This window comes from Harmonia axyridis, chromosome 3 (assembly GCF_914767665.1).
Source record: "Harmonia axyridis chromosome 3, icHarAxyr1.1, whole genome shotgun sequence".
NCBI lineage: Eukaryota > Metazoa > Arthropoda > Insecta > Coleoptera > Coccinellidae > Harmonia > Harmonia axyridis.
The window spans coordinates 56,826,019-56,848,338 of record NC_059503.1 but is presented as its reverse complement, the minus strand read 5'-3'; the positions used below and the strand labels follow the sequence as shown (position 1 = coordinate 56,848,338).

At 36.6% G+C, this 22,320-nt stretch overlaps 1 protein-coding gene across 1 annotated transcript in view; it reads left to right on the top strand.

Annotated features, from left to right (window-relative positions):
* The window catches only part of LOC123674579 (proline dehydrogenase 1, mitochondrial), a 63,423-nt gene extending 41,606 nt beyond the window's left edge, over positions 1-21,817 (top strand). The window contains exons 3-10 of the mRNA XM_045609496.1: positions 1,348-1,529; positions 7,715-7,779; positions 11,118-11,302; positions 14,804-14,959; positions 20,450-20,711; positions 20,835-21,120; positions 21,233-21,439; positions 21,515-21,817. Coding sequence (XP_045465452.1) covers positions 1,348-1,529; positions 7,715-7,779; positions 11,118-11,302; positions 14,804-14,959; positions 20,450-20,711; positions 20,835-21,120; positions 21,233-21,438 — 1,342 coding nt within the window. The 3' untranslated portion in view covers position 21,439; positions 21,515-21,817. The remainder of the gene's footprint in view (positions 1-1,347; positions 1,530-7,714; positions 7,780-11,117; positions 11,303-14,803; positions 14,960-20,449; positions 20,712-20,834; positions 21,121-21,232; positions 21,440-21,514) is intronic.
* Positions 21,818-22,320: the final 503 nt, after the last annotated feature.

Here is a 22,320-nt window from a genome sequence, read left to right as displayed (position 1 = left end):
AACACACAGAAGAAGCTGTTCAAATTTTAAACAACCAAGAGCACGTGTACGCGGAATTTATCGCCAAATAAGTGAATTTGAAAGAGGACGAATTATTGGTCTACGGGAGGCGGGGTTCTCATTCCGAGAAATCGCTAACCGTACGAACAGAAATCCAACTACTGTTATGAGATATTGTCAAGCGTGGTTTGATAATGCCCAAAATCGAAGAAGAATAGGCACCGGACGTCGAAGGGGTACAAATGAAGTTCAAGATCCACGTCTAAGAGTTATGGCCATTGGAGACCGATTTGCGACAATTCGATCTTTAGCTGATGAGTTGTTAGGAGTACAAAGCCATCCTGTAATCAGAACGGTTTACCGCCGGATAAGTTCTTTTGGACTGCAGCATTACCTACTCCATCCTGTATTACCTCTGACGGTTGAGCATCGCCGGCAACGACTACAGTGGTGCAGACAACGTCTACATTGGAATGTGGAATGGCATCAGGTAGTCTTTTCTGATGAATCTCGATTCTCCTTGGGTGCACATGATGGCCAAAGAAAGGTTAGACGACGTCGAGGAGAAAGCCGTGAACCTCAGTTTGATATTGAGCGTCATGTACACCGGACAGTAGGCGTTATGGTATGGGGTACTATTGCATATGCAAGTGGGTCACCTTTAGTCTTTATTCGAGGTAACATGACAGCGCTGCGTTACCTTCAAGAAAAAGTGGAGCTATATGTTCTCCCTTAACTTAACCGGCTCGAGAATTCTGTATTTCATATAGATAATGCCCGACCTCATGTTGTCAGAGTTAGTTTCAACTTTTTCGAAGCGACCGATGTGAATCTTTTGCCATGGCCGCCCAGATCTCCCGAATCCCCCAGATCCCCGGCTTGAAAATTTACCCCATCCCCCACGGACTTTGGCGGCCCTGAGCTTGGGACAGTATCCCTCAAGAAGAAATAGACCATCTTATTGAATCAATGCCGAAACGTATTGGGGAGTGTATAGATAATCGCGGTAGACAAACACATTCTTAACAAATTTATCGAAAACAATTGTAAACCCTTCGTTTCTTTCTCTAAATAAAATCATTTACTCCTTGCTATACTATCTATGTTTCACCAAAAAAATTTAAAATTTAAATAGATCCTTCTGGGTGCTGCAGTTCCCTTGTCAGTTATTATATTTTATAAAAGTTGTATTTGTAGTATGTCAGTTTTTCGAATTCCAAGAGCTTTTCAGATAATTAATTATTTGTTTGTATCTGAAGAGTTGCTTTATTTTTTTCCGATGGCATATGTGTTGCTGATGGTTTGCACTGTTTGAGATGTATCTAATCCAGCCGTTAATTTTTCCAGAGCATCAGTTTCTGAATCGGGCGATTCGATCGAACAGGGAGATCTCAAACAGTACCATGTAGATAGGACGTTCGCGGATCGTCGTTACAAAGTACAATCAGCCCGTACCTACTTCTACCTCAACGAGGCTACGTGCGAAAGGAACATGGAAACCTTCATCAAATGCCTGGCAGCGATCAAAGGTAAATTCAAACAAGATCTCTCTCTCTGTTCACTCTGCGATCCAGATATCCTGATATCCTATCGATGATCTCTGGAGAGTCAATTATACACGCGCTGGCATGCTCAAAAATGTACTACTCAAAATAATTATTCATAGAACTCATTATAGAATATAGATTCCCAGATTTTGATTTCCAATCAACCTTAAGTCTTTTCATAAATTGTAAAATCTCAACAAATTTTCCTATAGTACCTAGGTTTAATTTTGATAATAACAAAAGTATATATTAATCAATGAATATTTATTTCATTGTAAAGAGTATGCCATAAACGATGGAAAACGATATCAGCCGAATGGCCGCATCGGCTATGGTTGCAACGCGATATTCTTTTCATGAAATTTACTGAAAAAAAAGTCTGAAGGTGTGAAATCACAAGATCTCGGTGGCCAATCATGACCACTTCTTTCAAGAATCCAATCAGCCAAGATACGACGTTTCTAGAGATCGACCGGCTCTTGTGTTAACTAAACTTAAAAGCCTTAAGACCTAAGTCTTTACACAAAATACGATATACTGTGGTTTGTAGAATGCCTAATTCCCAAGATCGGCTAGGAATCAACAAACCTGGGTTTTGCCAACACTACGGGCTACAGCATCCATATTTTCATTGATCTTAAGCGACGCACACGGTTTCGATTCTTCACATCACAAACTTGTCCCAACAGTTCGAATTTTTTCACCAGTTCCCCTATTGCCGTCCGATAAAGTGCTTCACGACGACCCTAAAGTTTTTTAGCTTTGCAAATTCTGACCGCAAAAGTTTCATCATTTTGGTAGTGAATTTTAACAATTTGATTGCGTTGTTGAAACTCGTTTTGGATATTCAAAGAGAAGCCTATTATTTGAAAACCCTTTATTATTTTTCGATGCAACCTATGTTGATATATACAAAATTGTCGGCGAATGATTTCTGATACATAGGCGTGCAACTTTGCGTTCGCCGTTTTTTTTTCGAAATCCGTGGCTTTATTGTAAAAAACTGGTTATAGATTCATGATTCAAAGTATTGTCCATCGCTGACCACTACTTTCTCCCATCTTTCGAGCAACGTACGAATACCGCGTTGAAAAATCTGGTCATATTTTGGAGCTATCCACGAATCGATCCAATTGCTGGTCAGCCAGGCCGTTTGCCATTGATCGAAACAAGTGGTAGTCCGAGGGAGCAACGTCTGAAGAATACGGCGGGTGAGTTGGACTCCCCATTTCAAAATTTCCAAGTATGTCTTGACCACTTTCGCTGTTATGGGTTTCAAGTTTTTTATGGGAGTATTTTATACCTTGTCTGCTTGAAACGCATCTTTCAATGCTCGGCTTAAACGCATTGATTGCATTCGATAACGATCACCTGTGATTGTTTCAGTCGGTTTTAACAACTCATAATACGCTACGTCGAGCTGGTACACCAAATATTGAGCATGACCTTATTGGAACCGTGAATATTCGGTTTGGCTGTCGACGTGGAAGCATGGCCTGGATATCTCTATGATTTTCTGCTCTTGGTATTATAGTAATGCACCCGTTTTTTGTCTCCAGTCACAATGCAATGCAGAAATTCTTTCCGTCTTTGCCTTGCAAGCAGCTAGCTGTTCACAAGCAAACGCCGTTCAACAACTCTCAGCTTCAACTCTTACAGCACCCAATTTCCTCGTTTCTGAATCATTCGTATGAATTTCAGGCGTTTTGTTGCGTCACTTCCAATAATCCTGCCAATTCTTGTTGCGTTTGTCAAGAGTCTTGGTCCAGTAATGCCTCTAAATCTGCATCTTCGAAAACCTTCTCTATTCCACTGGTCTTTGACGTCAAAAACCCTTTTCTTGTAGCGTTGTAGGTATTCGAGAGCATTCACCGCAGATATCTTCATATTAAATCCGAAAATTAAAACCTGCAAATGACGAAAATTTTGTTAGTAAGCTGACATGTTTAATCGAGAATAATTTTATGATGCAGACACAAATCGACTAATATTTCGATAGCGTTATATTTACAAATACTTAAGCTTATTGTATGACATCTACGATCTATTTATTTCGATTACCACTAATGCCCGCCATTCACGAAGCGTTTCTTCAAGCGTTTGGTAGCAAGCGTCGAAGAGATTCCAGTCGGGCAGTCAAGTTCATCCTCTGATTTACAGTCGTGCGTCCGTGTCCCGAGCTGTCTGACTGGAATCTCTTCGACGCTTGCTACCAAACGCTTGAAGAAACGCTTCGTGAGTGGCGGGCATTAACGCTACATCCATCTATTGTAAAACGGTGGAAGCAAAAATGTACACCAATCGATAATTTTTAAAAACATCTTTCAATGAAACGATCCTAATGAAATTTTGCATAAGTCTTCTTGTTGTTTGAAACAAGCTACTCAATTCCAATCATATGGAATTGGTGTTTTTCGAACGAGGTATAGGAAAAACAAAACTCGAAACTATAGAACCGAACCTTGGAAATCTTTTCATTCGAAGTTATCCTGTTTAAGATGGTACCACACAATACTAACATTTCGTAGAGTTGATAAGACCTGTACAATTAACTAATCGGGTTTAACGATAAAAAAGTGAATGAAATTTGTAATAAAATTTCCATATTTCAAATTTAAGTGCTAAAAGACTATTTTTCTAAGTTATAGTGTTTACTGGTTTGGTTGCGTTGCATAAGTAGCAGTAAATATATTTATTCTTGATGCGGAAATTAGGTCTGGAGAAAACCAAGTCATCACCATACCACTTAATTTCCTCCTGTAATTTGCGGCCTATTAAGTGGGTTCTTGCGTAATTAAGAATATAACCTGTCAAATTTTATAATAATCATTACGCCACTGACTATATTTATGTAGGTAACCAATTTAGCGACAATTTCAAGGATTCTGGGTGTTGTTGAAACAGGACATATCAGTAGATTGAATTGGCCAGCCAAATCTCCTGATATGAATCCCATTCTAAACATGTTAGATTGCATTGCTAGAGGCTTAAACAATCGTATCAGCGCACTCTAGGTTGAAATGGAATAATCGCTCACAAAAGATTGTTATTATTATTGCTTGATTATTTCCACGTGTCGATATGTTATTGGAACATGAAGGAGATCACACCAAGTGTTTGTCGATGTACAATTTGTTACATATATTTTTTATATATACACTTCTTTAAATTATCCACGTCGTGGTTCGGATTTTAAAGCCCTGTTTCAATGACATATGTCAAGCAGAACTGTCATTCGAAGTGTCATATGTTTAGTTGAAGGTTAACCACTCAACAATATTTACTGCGGAACGTGTGAAAACTTAATACAAAAATAATGATTCTGTAATGAGTACGTTTCGTGCATTACAGGCAGATTATGGACGACATAATCGTCCATCTGAGGGTACATTTGGTAACGGTGATAAAATTGACTGAATATGTTAATGATCTCTCAACATCATCGAAATGCTTGCTCTCCACTGAAAATATTCCTGCTGTAAGTGGAAGAAGATCCAAATTTATCCATTTCTCGGCGCGCACAACAATTGGGCCTCTCTTACGGTACGCTCTAGCGTCTCCATCCTTATAAGGTTCAGTTGACACAAGACCTAAAGCGATAGCATCAAGAGTTTAACAATAATAATAATCTGAAGAAATTGAATCATTTTAAATTTGCGTTCATAACTCGAAGATTACGAGAAATGTGGATTTGGCGTTTTGGTTTCTTTCATTTCTCGTTAAAATTGGCTGTCAAAGTGGCATACATTGCTTCGTAACTCCAGCAGTGACTCCTATCATTAGACATCGAATCTGCACCCAAGATTAAAATCAAAGTTATTTTATTTTGCTCATTTATAAAAATGTGCAATAATTGTTTTGAGTAGTGAACATGCCGACCGTGAAATTAAAAACCTAAATTCGACGGGCGGCTCTGAAATATACCAAGAAAAAAAAATTATTTTTTCTCCGCAAATGACGTATGTCTATTTTCATCTTTTCCATCATCGATCCGATCTTCTTGTCCGTCTTTCTCGGGAATGAGACTTATATTTGGCCTTTTTTTCACACAATTATTTGGGTCTTGTTAAATTTAGACTGGCCGGTCAGGGTCCATTGCTGTCCCCAGATAATGACCAATGTTTTTTGGCAGAACGCTCTGTGTGTTCGATAATTACATTCGTGTTGATGCAACGAAATTAGGTTCGGCTTTCTTTGACCACGGCTCTCTTTCTCTCTGGTGAAAATTCAATTTGCGTCTTACAATGAATGGACCAAACCTACACCTGTGCCTGACTCATATTTTCGTTGAATTTTTTCTGCATTTTAATCGAAGAATGAACATCAAATGAGAGATTTTTCAAGAAGGCTTTTATGTCTTGACATATGAGAGTTTTCAGAAAGTATTTTTCGAAATATCGGACACATCACATTTATTCTTTTTTCCCAAACTCCATCCTATCTTTGAAGTGTGTTCCACCTCTGACGTGAAGCTCTATTACGATTGAGCGCTAAAAAATTTTCTCGACGCATTCTCAAATTATTTGGAAATGCACAGTACGTACCAAACATATGTTTCTTCTCATGGAACACCCTATTTCTCATTGAATTTTCAGATTGCATGGAATAAATGAACCCCAAGATTGTTCAAACTTTTGTATGCTTAAAACTTAACGTTCTTGAGATATTTCAATCTGTCATAAATTGAAAGATCTTTGAAAAAACTAACCTCTATTCTTCTAGGATTCACAATGTGATAATGCAGCTTTTTAATGAAGTCTAATGTTACAGCGTCGAATATAAATTCGAAAATTTCGACACTTAACCGTTGCGTCAATGGTGGAACACCCTGTATACAATTTGATTCAGGTTTTCTTCGTTATTCCCAAACCGTTGCTTTTCTTTCTTTCGTTGTTGAATTGAAACTTCCAAGAGCCATAACTGGGGCACAAATAAAAATGTAATGCCTATCGGAGTTATTTTGTTAACTTCCCTTCATTTAAGTAATATTTTCTCCAGGATTTTATTAGTTTTGATACGCCAAATGAGACTTACAGGGTGTTTAATAGTTGTGTGTTCAAATTTCTAGGACTTATAGTACATAGAGAAGGAAGTAGTTTGTTTCATAAAATCATTTCGAAATGCATTTCTTGGCAGATGAAGCCCTAAAAGATAAATGTAAAATTTTTTTGGCGTTTTCTCAAAATTATTCGAAATATCTTGAAATTTGGCTCAGGAGTTAGATTAGGAGTTAGTTTCTTATGAACTCTTACTTATTGTATTAATTAAAAGTTGTAAGCAATAGTATATCGTTTTTTTTTAGGAATCAAAAATATCATAAATCCAGTAGCTTATTCTTTCTGTAATTCTATAATTCTCAAACATAAAAAACTACACTCCTCTACTTGTTGATGTTTAAAACGTTCTAGAAATTTTGGGATACAGTTATTATAAAATCCATTTTATGTATGTGAGCCTAGTTGTTATCAAATATGACACAAAATTTTTCCTTGTAAAATCACTCCTTTTGTGTCTTCTACCTTGGTAAAATCCTTGTATGGTTCATCTTGGGAAAAACTTGCTATTTTGTTTTGTTCTGTAGGTTTTTTTCTGCTTGTTTGTCTAGATCTGAGTTAGAAGTATGTATTTTTGTGCTTTGTTGTAATTGTTCTGTTTTCTCCTAGATTTTCAGAAGGACTTCCGACAAGGTAAAGTAACCAAGTAAGCATCATTTATGTTTGCCATCAACAATTGAAAAGAATGTTGAATGAAGAAGCGAAAAAAGTTTGAAAAATTACAAGATTTGAAAGTTATAAAAGACGGTCAGGTATTCATTTTATTCCATATTTGAAACCCTTAATTTTTCTCAATAAAGGTATGACAGCCATTGAGTTTCTGCAAGATTATTGATCCTTTGACAATTTTGTTTTTTCTTTATTGAAATTCTTGGATTGTTATTACCTGATTCTGGAATAAATTTCCTGGAAGTCATCCTGTGTCCATAACTTCAATTATGTTTTCCCATGTTTCGTCTCCCTCATCGGTCTGAAGTAAGTATTTCTAAAACTCTCAGGTAGTTTATTTCCATTTGATGAAATACTTGTATTTTTTCAGTATTTCGCATGAAATTAGGGGCTTTCTTTATTTTTTTAACTATGCATATAATAGCGGGTTCTCTTTGTTTTCAGATTCGACCTACGGTACTGGCATCACAGCAATCAAACTCACTGCTTTGGGTAGACCACAATTGCTGGTGAGTAGTAAATTGTCGAACTTATTATTTTTTACAACACCCACATTAAAAAAATTTTAGAACGCGCATTGTGCAAAGAAGTTTATTTATTACTGTGTTACAAATAAAGTTATAAAATTTAATCGGAATCTCTGTCGAGTTTGTCATCATCATTCAAAAAAAAAAAACTAATTATGTAATATTGCATAAATAATGGCTCCAATAAAATATTATGTAATTTGAACCAACGTTTTGTAATGAACTAAACTAATTATTTTGATTCAAACTGTTAATTGACCTATGTAATGTGATAGTTCTCATATTTCTGGTCATGAAACCTGGGATTAATTTCTGGGGTTTATCTAACAAGACCATGGTTGCACAAAAACGATTAACTACATACGGAGTGGTCCATTTAAACAGACCAGCCGAATATTCCAGAAAAATCCCCTTATAGCAGAACATCTTCGATTTAATTAATCTATTTTTCGAAATTATGGGAAACGTACGAAGATAGGCTGCTTGACAGAGATTTAAACTACATAATCTCCAAATAATCTTCTTCCATTTGATAAATTCTTATTAATTAAAGTATTTTGAATCAAAAACAAATAATTTCTCCTTTTTCAAATGATTGATGACAGTACATGTACTATGTACTGAAAACAAGCACTTCAGCAGAACATGTTGGAATTTCATGAGAATGATTTAAAAACGGATACATTAAGGTCGTTCAGATGGAAAATTCAACTAGGTTACAGAGTCATCTGTGACGACAAGGAGGAAATAAGTAGAAGAGATGCCTGCTATTTCGTTTGTTCGTCATCTTGGGTTGAGTTATGCGATACTGATGATCCCTAATAAGGGTGAAACCGGTATATCGCTACTTGGACATACACTTGATGACATACATTCTCCTTGGTTTACTTTCGATTATGATTCCTATGAAATAGCGTGGAAATCTTCTGTTTGACAATGGTTATGTTGATGGCATTTTTGCATTTGATACATTAACCAGATACGAGTAGATAATTGATATTGTATGATATTACACACTTGGAAATCGTATTTCTTTTTCTTTTTGTATTTTCATCATTCATTACCAAGTGCAGGTGTTAGCCAATTATATATTATTTATTATAAGTAGAAGAGGTTCTAGCATGATTGGATATCCCGCTCAAAACCATCAACCTTGTATTCGAAAGATTTTTCCGTAACATGTTTCCCTTTCGAAATTATTTACTGATCCAACTTAAAAAATAAACCCGGTAGTTATGAATACGAAAAAAAGCATTTCTGTAAGAATTTTATTTAGTAAGATATTCAAGTTGCCTATCTTTCGTTTCTGAACAGTGAGCGTGTTTTTGTTCAACATTTTCTATTGCATCCTATAACATTATGAATAACAAATCTTGAAGTTGATAAGTTTGTCGTTATTATTGATCCTTTGTTCACTCCTTTGTGCTGCAAAATATTGTTAGAAACATTGATTGTGAATTCAATTCCTGCATTGAAGAAAATAGAGAACAATGGCTAAAATGTATGCACTTTCAAGGGAAAAGGAACATTCATAAATGAATCAAGGAACGCCAATAGTGTAATTGATTAAAAATCAAATAGCACTTGAAAATCAAGCACAAATTATATTCTTCCAGAATTTTTCACACGAAAACGATAACTCAGTTGCCCACTGCCAAATAAAAACAAAATTCAATTCATGGAGTTAGCCGAAATATGTGATACATAACAATATCACTGTAAAAAATATCTATTTCCGAGCGAATTTTGCACTCGGTGTTTTGATTTTTCGATTTCTTTCTTAGGAATTCAAGAATTATTCCAAGACTTTACAGGATTAGCGAATACATTCAGAAATATAGGATATTCAACGTTATTCCAGAGAATACTCATGGTCCAGTGGAACAGTGCAACAATCAAAACAACTGCGTGATACGATGTCGAATAAACTTAAACGGGAGTTCTATTCCAATGGCAAAGTGGGGATGGTCACAGTGGTGGACTGTGATTGAATACTTTTCAACCGTTGGATGGTAAATAGTTTGTAAGATCATATCGGTTGAAAATAAATCTAATTCCATTGTATGCGAGGCATTCATTTGCAACAAATTACGTTCTTATTCGCCATAACTGATTAGAAAATAAAATTATTTTGAACCTTAATTCATTAATCCTGGTCGCTCTATCAATTTCTTGCCCATTAACCAAATTTTTCAGGTATCTCCAAAGAAAAAAACATTGAGAGATAAATCTGGTGATGTAGGGCACTACCACAGCTAGAGGTGGCTTTGGGAAAACAATAGAAACATCTGGCATTAACATTTGCGATTGAGTAACAGATTTCTCAAACACCAATATATTTTATCATCATTCACGAGTTTGATCGGTCGAAGTAATGACTCTTCAACTGATTTCAAAAATTATATGAAATAGATTCAGAAACAGCCAACGAAATAACCCTTGAGTGTGAGGGTGAATTCAAGATGTAGAAAAAGAATTATCGAGAATTCCCGAATCAAAACTGAGTGCAATATTGGTCTTTTCTGAATATGCTGTTATTTCCTAACATGTCTATATTACGCAGAATATTTTGTATATTACCAGTATCAACAACCACGTCGGAAATTCTCATTCTACCCTCAAGAGACTGAAAACGTATCTAAGAAATACAATGATAAGTAATTTCAACAAAGTTATAACGAAAAAGAGGAAATAATTTGTGTGATTTATTGTCGCAAATTAATTCCCGCATACAATGGAATGAGATTTTCGTATTTATTTTCAACCGATATGCGCTTGTAGAACATCCCACGCTTGGGAAGCAACTAATATTTATCTAATCCGCATCAATGGCAGCGCAGGCTGAAACTGCGACCATCCCCACTTCGCCATTGAGAGAATAACCTTTTATTGGATATCGTATTAAGCAGATGTTTTGATTATTGTACTGTTCCACTGGACCAGAAGTATTCTCTGGAATAATGTTGAATATTCTATCTTAACGAATTTATTTAAAAAAACTGTTTGTATGTTGTGTATGTTACACCGGTAGTAACGGTAGCGGTATGTTACGCCGGTACGCAGATGACAAATCAGTTTATGATGTCAGTCAGATCTAATGCAGCCCCGGTGAAAAGAATGGGTCTTATACATATAAAAATACGGTGCAGCTTTGTTTCCTTCAGCTTATCCGTATCTGCTCATATTGGGTCCCAATCCGAATTATATTTTTTTCACATCTATATCGGACATCCTCAATAATAAAGGTTTCGCAATTTGTACCTAGAAACATGTCGTTTAATAGACGATGAACCACACTTAACTGTTTACTGTCCTTCCAGTTGCAATTGTCAGAGGTCATCATGCGAACCCGTAAGATAATGGCGGATATCGTAGGAGGCCAGGGTAACGTCCTATCCCATCACATGAGGCCGGAGATGCTCGAGAAGAAATTCGCCGACGCCAAATTCAGGGACATGGACGGCGTAAGGGAGTTCCTGAAAAAGGTCACCTACGACAAGGAAGGGTAAGTGTAGCAAGGGGTAGCATCTGATATCGTAGATCCCGAGGAAACGACACCAAAAGACGGTACCAACGCTTTACATGGTCAGATGGCTCTATATCCATAATGCTTGGTGATATATCTTGAATACGAGTAGGCATAAAAACAAACGAACTCACCTCTAGGCCGTTAGATCGAAAAAGTTGAGCATTCTACTTATAACGAACTCCATTTTTATCGTATGCAGTAACCATCAAGCCTCTCTGCATTTTATTTTCATGGAAATATTGTAGTGATGCACTTGGCAGTTTTTGTAATGACCAACCCTGTCTTTCTAATAATGGATCAATTCATTCGTCGGAGTTTCTTTAGCAGCTGCAGTTCTTATGATTGACGCTCACTTAGGAAACGCTAGGGAGAAGGTTCTCGAAGAGAAGCGCGTTTTTATCAATGTTCATACACTAGGACATCGACTTCAGAGGGCTCTGTGCTCTGTCATCAATACAATTTTTTTAATCTGTACCTTGTCTATTTCTACTTCACCTTGTACTATATGTCGTATGTCATTTGAGACACACATTAATGAATTATATCCTCTTTTCATGAAGCTCTTTCTCGTAGTGTTCTTTCCATTACTTCAATGTTAACATTGTTATGTTTCTTATCGTTACCTGATCTTTCCTTGAACCAGTCCTCTGGAGGTCTTCTTCCACCCTTGCTAAACTCTAATTCGCTACATTTACACTTCAATCTAATTTATAATTTTTACTGCTTATTATCAGCTTCTTGAATTTTGACTGTTCACACCATAAAAGTTATCTATTTTTTCTTTTTGATAAGCTCTCCATTTCGTTGTTACTGGTTTTCAAGGTTGCTACGCCATGTTGAAATTGCTTTTTTTTCATGACGTGTTGACTATTCCACGCCTATATTTCAGTGAGTAAGATATATTGGTATAAGATGTGTGCATCTTGGTCAGTTTCTGGTCTAGCCTTGACTTATAAAGTTTTTCATACTTTTATAGAATCCTTCAGTTTATACATCACCCGATCTACCTTCTGAAAATTCGTTTGTATTGTTCGATTGTAGCATTTTACAAACGGTACTTTCACATGGCTTACAGATTCGCATTCTGTACAGTCTAACATATTTCACTACCCATGTTGTTTCTACTTAAAGTGTTCTATAAATCTATGCTCCATCTTAGCTGTCTCTTATCTTGAGGCCATGTAAATTTGAGCATGTCCTTATAGGCGCAGAAGCCATTCAGTTTCTTTCGATTATATTGTCTGCAAAAACTTATGGTCCTCATTCCATTATCTTTGCATGTACCTTCACTGTGACTTCCTACTATTTGGTCAAGATATTTCTTCATAGTTATGGCATTCATATCCTCCACCAGAATGATCACTCTTTGTTTGCCACTTTCTGATGAAACATCTAGTTTTGAATCAAATCTGTCTTTTTCGTCTGGAGGAGTGTATACTCCCTGTTTTATTAGGGTAGATCAGGTGATGAAAGTATACAAATGCTTTACAAGCCAAGGCTGGACCAGAAACTAAAAGAACCAAGAAGAATACATCTCATACAAACATATCACTGAAATATGATGCGTTGGAAGCACTAGGCTAGAGGATTACAGTGTGATATTACAAATTCACCTTCTCTGCTTCTTGATTAAATTCAAAATTTACCATGTCCTTCTGTTACTTGAGTTTGTTCATAAGTCTCAATAAATGATCTCGAAACGTAGCATCAATTTTGTAAAATATAAATTTCCAATCCAGAATTCGTTAATTTTGTTAGAATGATATCGACGAAAAGATTTTGTAATCAAATCCGTACGATAATATCAAATTTTAATATTTCGATCATTGATTTCATTGATGAACTACCAAGTTGATTTAGTAACTATATGAGCCGCTTATTTTGAAAGTGGCCTAAATCCATTTATTTTCAAATCGAGATATTGAAAGTTTTGCGTTTCAAACTACACGGCTCAATAATTCAATTAATTCGGAAAACTTATGTGTAAAAAATGTATCGTCACTGATAAATAACATGAAGTTTTACATGTAACCATGGTAACCGGCAGAAAATTGAAAAACGGAGTTAGGTCACTTTCAAAATAAACGTTCATTTTGAATGTGGTCATCGATAATGAAAACTCTTTTCAGTAAAAATACACTTCAGTTTCGATTATGAAACTGGCAATTAGTAGATTCGTCATTGGCGTAGGCGCGCTGTGAAATTTGGCGGCAATAACGATTTTATAAAGAAAGAGCGAAATTATCCAGAAATCATAAAACTGCAATAAAACAAATTTTTCTGTTCTTATGAAAAAGTGAACTATTTTGAATATGAGTCAAGTCCTACATTAAATGAATAAAGTTAAGCCACCTCAGTTGTGAAAGTGTTTAACATTAGTTTTGTTCGAAAATAAAATCCAAAATTTGATATTTGCGTATATTCTTTGCCTCATTCGCGTTGTTTCGCAATTTTGAATTTTCTTATTCATCATTAGAATGATCCTTCATCTTCATTATGTGTACTGATTAGCCGAAAAATGCCATTGTACTCGTACAATAGTAGATCTCATTTCAAAATTAAATATCTCGGTGAAAGACCCATTTGACCTATTGGAATGCCGATTTCGGGATGTGATTGGGACCTACCTTATCAGATTTCGTGCTGAGATTGAAAATCGACGGCACTACTCACTTCTTTTTTTTTTCAATGTCTTTTCACTAACTAAAATCTCGTTTTTTGGCGACCAGTAACCAAGAAGAGGAGTGAGTATTACCGCCCCTCTTGAAGCTTTTGGTAGGTTAGGTAATACTCACCGATCGTGTAGATTGACTGCTCGAGGAGACGCTGCTTCTATTGAGCTTGTTTTTTCGTGAACTGTGATCATTCAAATGTTTTATACTAATGTCTTTGTCTGTGGGAGTCATATATTCCGTGTATTGAATTTTCGTTACATTTTTATGAAAAGAAAGGCTGAGAAAATATGCAGCCTCTGTATCCGAAGAAAAAAATGTTTTTCGAGATATACAGATGTTAGCTGAATCTTCATTTCCATTTGACTACTTCTTTTCTCGCTTATTGTTGCTTTTCGATTGTTATATGAGGGACTTTTCACATTTCCAAATAACTTTGATTTTTCTCGTATACACAGCTTTCGTAGCTTCTCCAACTTCTGTTGGCTAATTTTGTCTAGTACTGTCCAAGATCCAAGTTGATGTATCACCATGTTCATGGATGATACAATTATAATACAAACCATCAGATAATGGTGCTCAAATTTTCACATTTCATTATTACTTGTTATGTAGCTTTCCTTCACTAAATTGAAACCTTCCGAGTGGAACCAACTGCACGTATCTTCGAATAACACTCTTCCACAATCAAATTATCAGTGCTAGATGCTAGGCCGATCATATATTATACATGACTTATCGGACCCATCAGTTTATGCAATTGTCACATTTTGATAGTCGAATACATTATTTACTTTCTCGTCAGAATCCTGCACTTGTTCCCATGGTCCGGAATCGTCGACGATAACAAAGAGTTGAGCAGCACCTTCCGGATACCAGACCTCAAGGAAGGCAGGATGGTCAGACTCATTAAGCACCTATCACCCAAAGAGGAAGAGATGTTCCGGAATATGATCAGAAGGTGAGTTTCCATCGTTTTGATGACCGGTACCATAATATATCCGTAAAATAGATTGCCTAATAAAACTAATAATTATGGATCCACAGAGACCCATTTCACATCCAAATGATGCATATAAGATACAATTCTATGAAGTCTAATAAAATCTTACACAAGCTCAGTTTGTCAGCTGAGCTCACTAACTAAAATTTAATTTATTGTTTACGAATACTGTGTAAACTGTATTTATAAGGTTATTATATACTAACTGACAAAGAAACTGTAACATCCAGAAGGAGCTGTTTGAATTAATTTTTTTTTTTGTAAAACAGATAGTATATCAAGGAGTAAATGATTGAAATTTGGAGAAAAAACGAAGGGTTTACAATTTTTTATAATAAATTTGTTAATAATGTGTGTTGGGGTAGTGTCACAACGTTACCTTGAGTTTCTAAGTAAAGGATTTGTTGAGGACTCAAGGGTTATGACTGAAAGGCAGATCGTGTGTAAATGCACTTTATTTCTACAACTAACACCTATTTATAATATAATTCTAGTGACGTCAAGACCAAGCGTAAATATGATGACAATATATTTATTGATACAATACGAATTCCACAGTTCACCGGAAATATGAAAGTAACTAGGTATTTCTCTGGTTAACGAACTTCGAACGGAAATGAAAATGCTGATTTTATAGACAAATTGAAGACACACATCCTTCAATCTACGTTTGATTGAGAAATATGAAATACCTTCTGAAATTAATTTGTATGAATATTATTGGAAAATTATGATATGAATAGGATTTTCTGTACGTTTCGTACATATTCCCGGCGGCCTTAGTGATGTGGTTGGAGTCATGACGTCCTGAATGGTATATTCTAAGCTAGGTGAGGGTTGATCGGTCTGTCGTGGGGTGGCTATACATTGGCTGCAAATCTTCTTCTTCAGGATGAACTGGTACATTGCTCGTGTGGGCTGTGTCTCGTGGTCACTTTCTTAACCTTAAATAATAGAATACTAAATATTAAATGAAATTTATAATGATGATGCATGGAGATTATTGTGCATCCGACTACTAGTTTGTAGTCGTTTTCGGATAGTTCAGGTCTTGTTCATCCTCTGTTGTAACTAGAAGTTTCAACCATTCGGGTCCATTCCACCAAAGATCATTCATTAACAGTGTTCTGGTCCTCAATCCACCTGAAATCAGATCTGCAGGATTGTCGATCGATATAACGTAGTACCAGTGAACTTGACCTAGTAGCTCGTGGATGCATTGAACTGTGTTGGCGACGAATGTTCTCCATTTTCCTAGGTCAGATTTTATCCATGATATGAGAAATTCCCAGTTGGACCAGGCGAATTCTTTTGAATTGTTGTGTTCCAGGGCCGTAACACAGCGCTTGATGAGTTTTTCCAAAGGGAGGGATTCGCAGAGTTCTAGCTGAGGGACTTTCTTCGTGTTTCTTAATGGCGCAACTCTTGATTTTGATGTGAACATTCGCCTTGGTATATTTTCACTGGAGTCCATCGTTTTGGTGTATACTGGTATGACATTTGACATTAGGGATGCATCTGAGAATCCATGTAATTCTAAATGCTGATAGCCGGTCAGATGAATCCGATGGTTCACTTGAATTTCTCCTAGCTCGATCTTGAAGTTTCTGCAAATGTGTCTTATTTGCTCTGGCATTGATTTGTACCATGAGGTCTTGTTTTTCCGTAGTTTTTGCATTAGCATTTTCGCCTGAATTTGAAAGGCTGTCTGTCCTGTGCAGTAGGCTGTTGCGGTTAACTCATGAGTTTGTATAGGCTTGTCCTTGTTTTTTCTCCAAAGTATTGAGTGTAATGGTTGATTTTCGCTGTCTAATTTCACCTGCCTGGGCATTTTTTCGATGTCTGTAGTCATCGCAATTATGTGTTTTCGCCATCTGATTGGAATATCTTTAAGATCTTGCTGCAATTTCGGTCCGGTGTGAAGGATGTCATTGAGGCTGAGTCCAGTACTGGTTTTTGAACTTGCATCCAATACAACTCTTACTTTTGTCTTATCGCGTTCTTCTTTGATTACAGGCTGATGTGGAATATGATATCTTGGTATTGGATCGTTTGTACTTGCAATCTTCATGTGGCCTAGGTCAATGTATTTCTGCATAGATTCCTTGTTTATAATGCTGAGCTCTTCATTCTTTTTCAACTCATTTTCTAATTGAAGTAGTCGTGTCATTGCCTGGGTTCGAGATTCTTCAAGCTGAGTTGAATATTTCTTGTCTTCATTTGGGATTTTCACAGTGTAATCGTGTTCGTTTCTCTGAATGGTGTTAGTATGAGATTCTTCGATTGGGGTATCGTCGTGAGTTGTTTCATTCGAATTTTCTGTTTTTTCGGTATTCCAGAAATTTGTGAGTTGTGCATTCTTGTGAGTGTTCTGTGCCACTAAACCATAATTCGTTTTGGGCCATGAGTCATATTGTACAGTAAGTATTGGAATGGAAACTGCTGACAAATTTGTTCTTGAATATTTTCTTGTTTCTCCCATTTGAATTGCTTTTAGGATTTTTACTTGGATTTCTTCGTATTTGTCATTTGCTTCATCGAACAGTCCGCGTTCCATATATGATTCGGAATCTTTTTTATCCATTGCGTTTATTTGGATTTCATGTGAGATTATAGCATTCCATATGTTTTCAATAGATTGTTGTTTGATCTGCATAAGTGCTATATTATCTGATTTTTCCATCAAGTCTTCAATTTTCGCTAGCTGTCTCATAAACATTTCGATTCTTGAGATTTGTTGTTTGATGATTGGGCAATCGCTGTTCGTCGTTTCTTTTTCTTCTGTAATTGTTTGGTCGTCTCGGAGTTTTTCCTGTATTTTGTTGAGGTAGGCTAATGTTTGGTTGTATATCTTTTCTGCTTGCTCATGAATGTTTCTGGTGAAGTATTCATCAGTTTCTGGTATATTATCCTCTAAATTTTGGTGCGTTTCCTTGAAGTAATTCCATTCTTCCTTCAGTATTTCCATTTTCATTTGGTAGTATTCTTCGTTTCTTCTTTCATCTTCCTTCTTCAAGTAATAAAGAATTCTTTCGATGGCTTCTGCCGTTTTGATCTGATCTGCGACGAGGTTTTCCATTTTGAATTAGGTAAGTAGTCTAAGTCTAGTCAAGTCTAGTTATATGACTTTTGATTTATAAGGTTAAAGGATCGGTTCGAATGAGAAGGAATTTTGTTCGACAAACTGAACAACCAGGCTCAGAAGTTCAAGGGCAGTCTTAATTCCACAACTTGTCAACAAGGTAAAAGGTAACTGGATCGGTTCGAATAAGAAGGAATTTTGTTCGACAAACTGAACAACCAGGCTCAGAAGTTCAAGGGCAGTCTTAATTCCACAGCTTGTCAACAAAATTGAAGGATAGGTTCGAAAGAATGATGAAATGTGATAGGAATGTGAGAGGAAAGGTAATTACTGGTGATTGTTGGTTATGGGGTGCAGTGGTTGTGGTTCCAAAGTCCCTGGTGCCAATGGGTCGTAAATCCAATGACTTGTAGTTCTGGGGTGCAGTGGTTGAAGTTCCAAAGTCCCTGGTGCCAATGGGTCGTAAATCCAATGACTTGTAGTTCTGGGGTTCAGTGGTTGAAGTTCCAAAGTCCCTGGTGCCAATGGGTCGTAAATCCAATGACTGGTAGTTCTGGGGTGCAGTGGTTGTGTTTCCAAAGTCCCTGGTAGTTTTTGTGTTAGCTCGAAGGACCAATGTTGGGTTGTAATCCGGCTCGAAGGACCAATGTTGGGGTAGCGTCACAACGTTACCTTGAGTTTCAAAGTAAAGGATTTGTTAAGGACTCAAGGGTTATGACTGAAAGGCAGATCATGTGTGAATGCACTTTATTTCTACAACTAACACCTATTTATAATATAATTCTAGTGACGTCAAGACCAAGCGTAAATATGATGACAATATATTTATTGATACAATACGAATTCCACAGTTCACCGGAAATATGAAAGTAACTAGGTATTTCTCTGGTTAACGAACTTCGAACGGAAATGAAAATGCTGATTTTATAGACAAATTGAAGACACACATCCTTCAATCTACGTTTGATTGAGAAATATGAAATACCTTCTGAAATTAATTTGTATGAATATTATTGGAAAATTATGATATGAATAGGATTTTCTGTACGTTTCGTACAATGTGTTTGTCCACCGCGATTATCTATACACTCCTCAACACGTCCCGGCATTGATGCAATAAGATGGTCTATTTCTTCTTGAGGGGTACTATCCCAAGCTACCTGTACTTCTTGTCTCAGATTCCGTGGGGGCTGGGGTAAATTTCTAAACCATCTACCACCCATAATGTCCCTAACATGATCTATGGGCGAAAGATCGGGGAATCTGGGCGGCCATGGCAAAAGACTCACATGGGTCGCTTCGAAAAAGTTCAAACTAACGCTGGCAGCGTGAGGTCGGGCATTATCATGCTCCACTTTTCTTGAAGGTAACGCAACGCTGTCATGTTAACTCGAATGAAGACTGAAGGTGACCTACTTGCATGTGTAATAGCACCCCATACCATAACGCCTACTGTCCGGTGTACATGACGCTCAACATCAAACTGAGGTTCACGTCTTTCTCCCCGACGCCGTCTTACCTTTCTTCGGCCATCATGTGCACCCAAGGAGAATCGAGATTCATCAGAAAAGACTACCTGATGCCATTCCAATGTTTACGTTGTCTGCACCACTGTAATCGTTGCCGGCGATGCTCAACCTTCAGAGGTAACACAAGATGGAGTAGATAGTCCAAAAGACCTTATCCGGCGGTAAACCGTTCGGACAGTTACAGGATTGCTTTATTCTCCTAACCACCCATCAGTTTATGTAAGTTGCGAATTGTCGCAAATCGGTCTCTAATTGACCATAATTCTTAGAAATTCATTTGTGCCCCTTCGACGTCTACCTACTCTTCTTCGATTTTGGGCATTATCAAACCACGCTTGACATCATCTCATAACAGTAGTTGGATTTCTGTTCGTACAGTTAGCGATTTCTCGAAATGACAACCCCGCCTCTCGTAGACTAATAATCCGTCCTCTTCGAAAATCACTTATTTGGCGATAAATTCCGCGTACACGTGCTCTAGGTATTTCAACAACAACTAAACATCGACTTTGGATCTCCTCGAACAGCTGGTTTGTTGTGAAATTTAAAAAACTTGCAAAACTCGACTACAATATTTAAGTAACAAAAATTGTTTACATGAATTCAATTTAATCATTTACTCCTTGCTATACTAGTTATGTTTTACCAAAAAAAAAATTAATTTAAACAACTCCTTCTGGGTTTTGCAGTTTCTTTCTAAGGTTATAATATTTTCAATGATGCTGACAAATTATATACGAACCCACTTATATACATAGTAAAATTCTGAGAATCTTATTGATTAAGTATCATTTTTCCAAAAATAATTGAATTATTAATATTTTTTTACTTCCTCAGACTAACGACAATTGTAAGCGCGGCCAGAGAAATGGACGTCCGTATAATGGTGGACGCAGAACAGACATATTTCCAACCCGCGATCGCCCGTATAACCTTGGAATTCATGAGAAAGTTCAACAAGGAAAAGGCCATCGTTTTTAACACCTACCAATGCTATCTGAAGAACGCTCTCGATGAAGTGTCTACTGATTTGGAGCAGGCTAAACGTCAAAACTTCTTCTTTGGTGCAAAGCTGGTCAGAGGTGCCTACATCGAACAAGTAAGAAAACAGTTATTCAAATGTAATGCGAAAAAGTCAGGATTGTAGTATCGTTGACAAAATGACACTTCTAGGTTATTACGACTTATTGATTCAATCGTCACTAATTTTTGTCATTCGCAGGAAAGAGCTAGGGCAGCTGCTTTAGGTTATGAAGATCCCACCAACCCCAATTTCGAAGCCACGTCCGAAATGTACCACAAAACCCTATCCGAATGCTTGAGAAGGATCAAGGAATTCAAGGTCAAGAGCGAGGACAAGAAGATTGCCATCATGGTGGCCTCTCACAACGAAGACACAGTGAGATTCGCAATAGAAAAGATGAAGGAGCTTGGTATCCAACCCAATGATAAGGTTATTTGTTTCGGCCAACTGTTGGGGATGTGCGACTACATAACTTTCCCTCTAGGTGAGTAATAGTCAATTTCCATTTGACATTGAAGAATTAAGCTAACCTTTATTCAAAATACTGTACTGGTGAGGAAATTGAATATTGAAATTTCTTTATTTATTCGTAACAGGCCAATCAGGATACTCAGCTTATAAGTATATACCTTATGGGCCTGTGAAGGAAGTACTTCCATATTTATCCAGGCGCGCTCAGGAAAACAAAGGAATTCTCCAGAAAATTCAGAAAGAGAAAAAGTTACTTCTGTCAGAAATTATACGTCGTGTGGCTACTGGAAAATTGTTTTACACCCCGAAAGGAAATTATGTTCCTGTATAAGGTGAGAGTTCAGACTTATTCCTATTGTTAGGAATAAAAATTCATCTGAATGAATACTGATGCATCTTTTTTACAGCTTTTTCTTTGTACGCGTCAGAAGTATGTCCAGGAAACTCCCGTTGACTGTGTACAGCTAATTCAATACACCTTGTAGATAAGTAGTCAATTAAATGAGGAAAAAGTCCAACATGTTTCAGAATTGTTTTTGTATTGAGTTACTTTTCTCATTCTTATGTTGTGATTCAAGGTTGTTAAAATACAGATAAAACAGAATTAGAAGAAGCTTGCATAGGTTGATTATTTTTATTAACTTTTCGGGCCTAAAACCATGTACAGTATTTGTGTAAAAACTCTCTCAAATATAAATTAGGTATTATTATTAGTCGTTTTATTGTATAAGATTTTAGAAATGTTGGACTGATCATCGAAGCCTCTAGACAAGAGCAAAGAAAGAATGTAAGTTGTCACCTTGCGATTCTGTTCCATTGTTGATCTTGTGTATGGAAAACAACCTTTTTCATTGGCTCCATTAAAATGTATTCCAAAATTTTTTTAGAAATTATAAAATTTTTATTTGTATAATCCAATAAATTAATGTTTAGTGTTTATTGACAACTAGAAAAAAAATTGAGTATGTTTTCCAAAAAAATTGTGCCCTCACAATATGATGTTCTGACAATAAGTACAACATAATAAAGTTACAAGTGTTGTCACTCAAATCCCCTCCCCCTTTTAGAAATCCGTAAATTCCTGTCTTTTCAGCTGTGGTTTCGCTCACAACTGCAGCAGGAATCTTTAAAAGTATCTTTAGTTCGAGAGCCGGCAATGAAAATGGATAAAAGAATTCTAATGGGCAATGGCTAAAAATCAAAATTTTACATA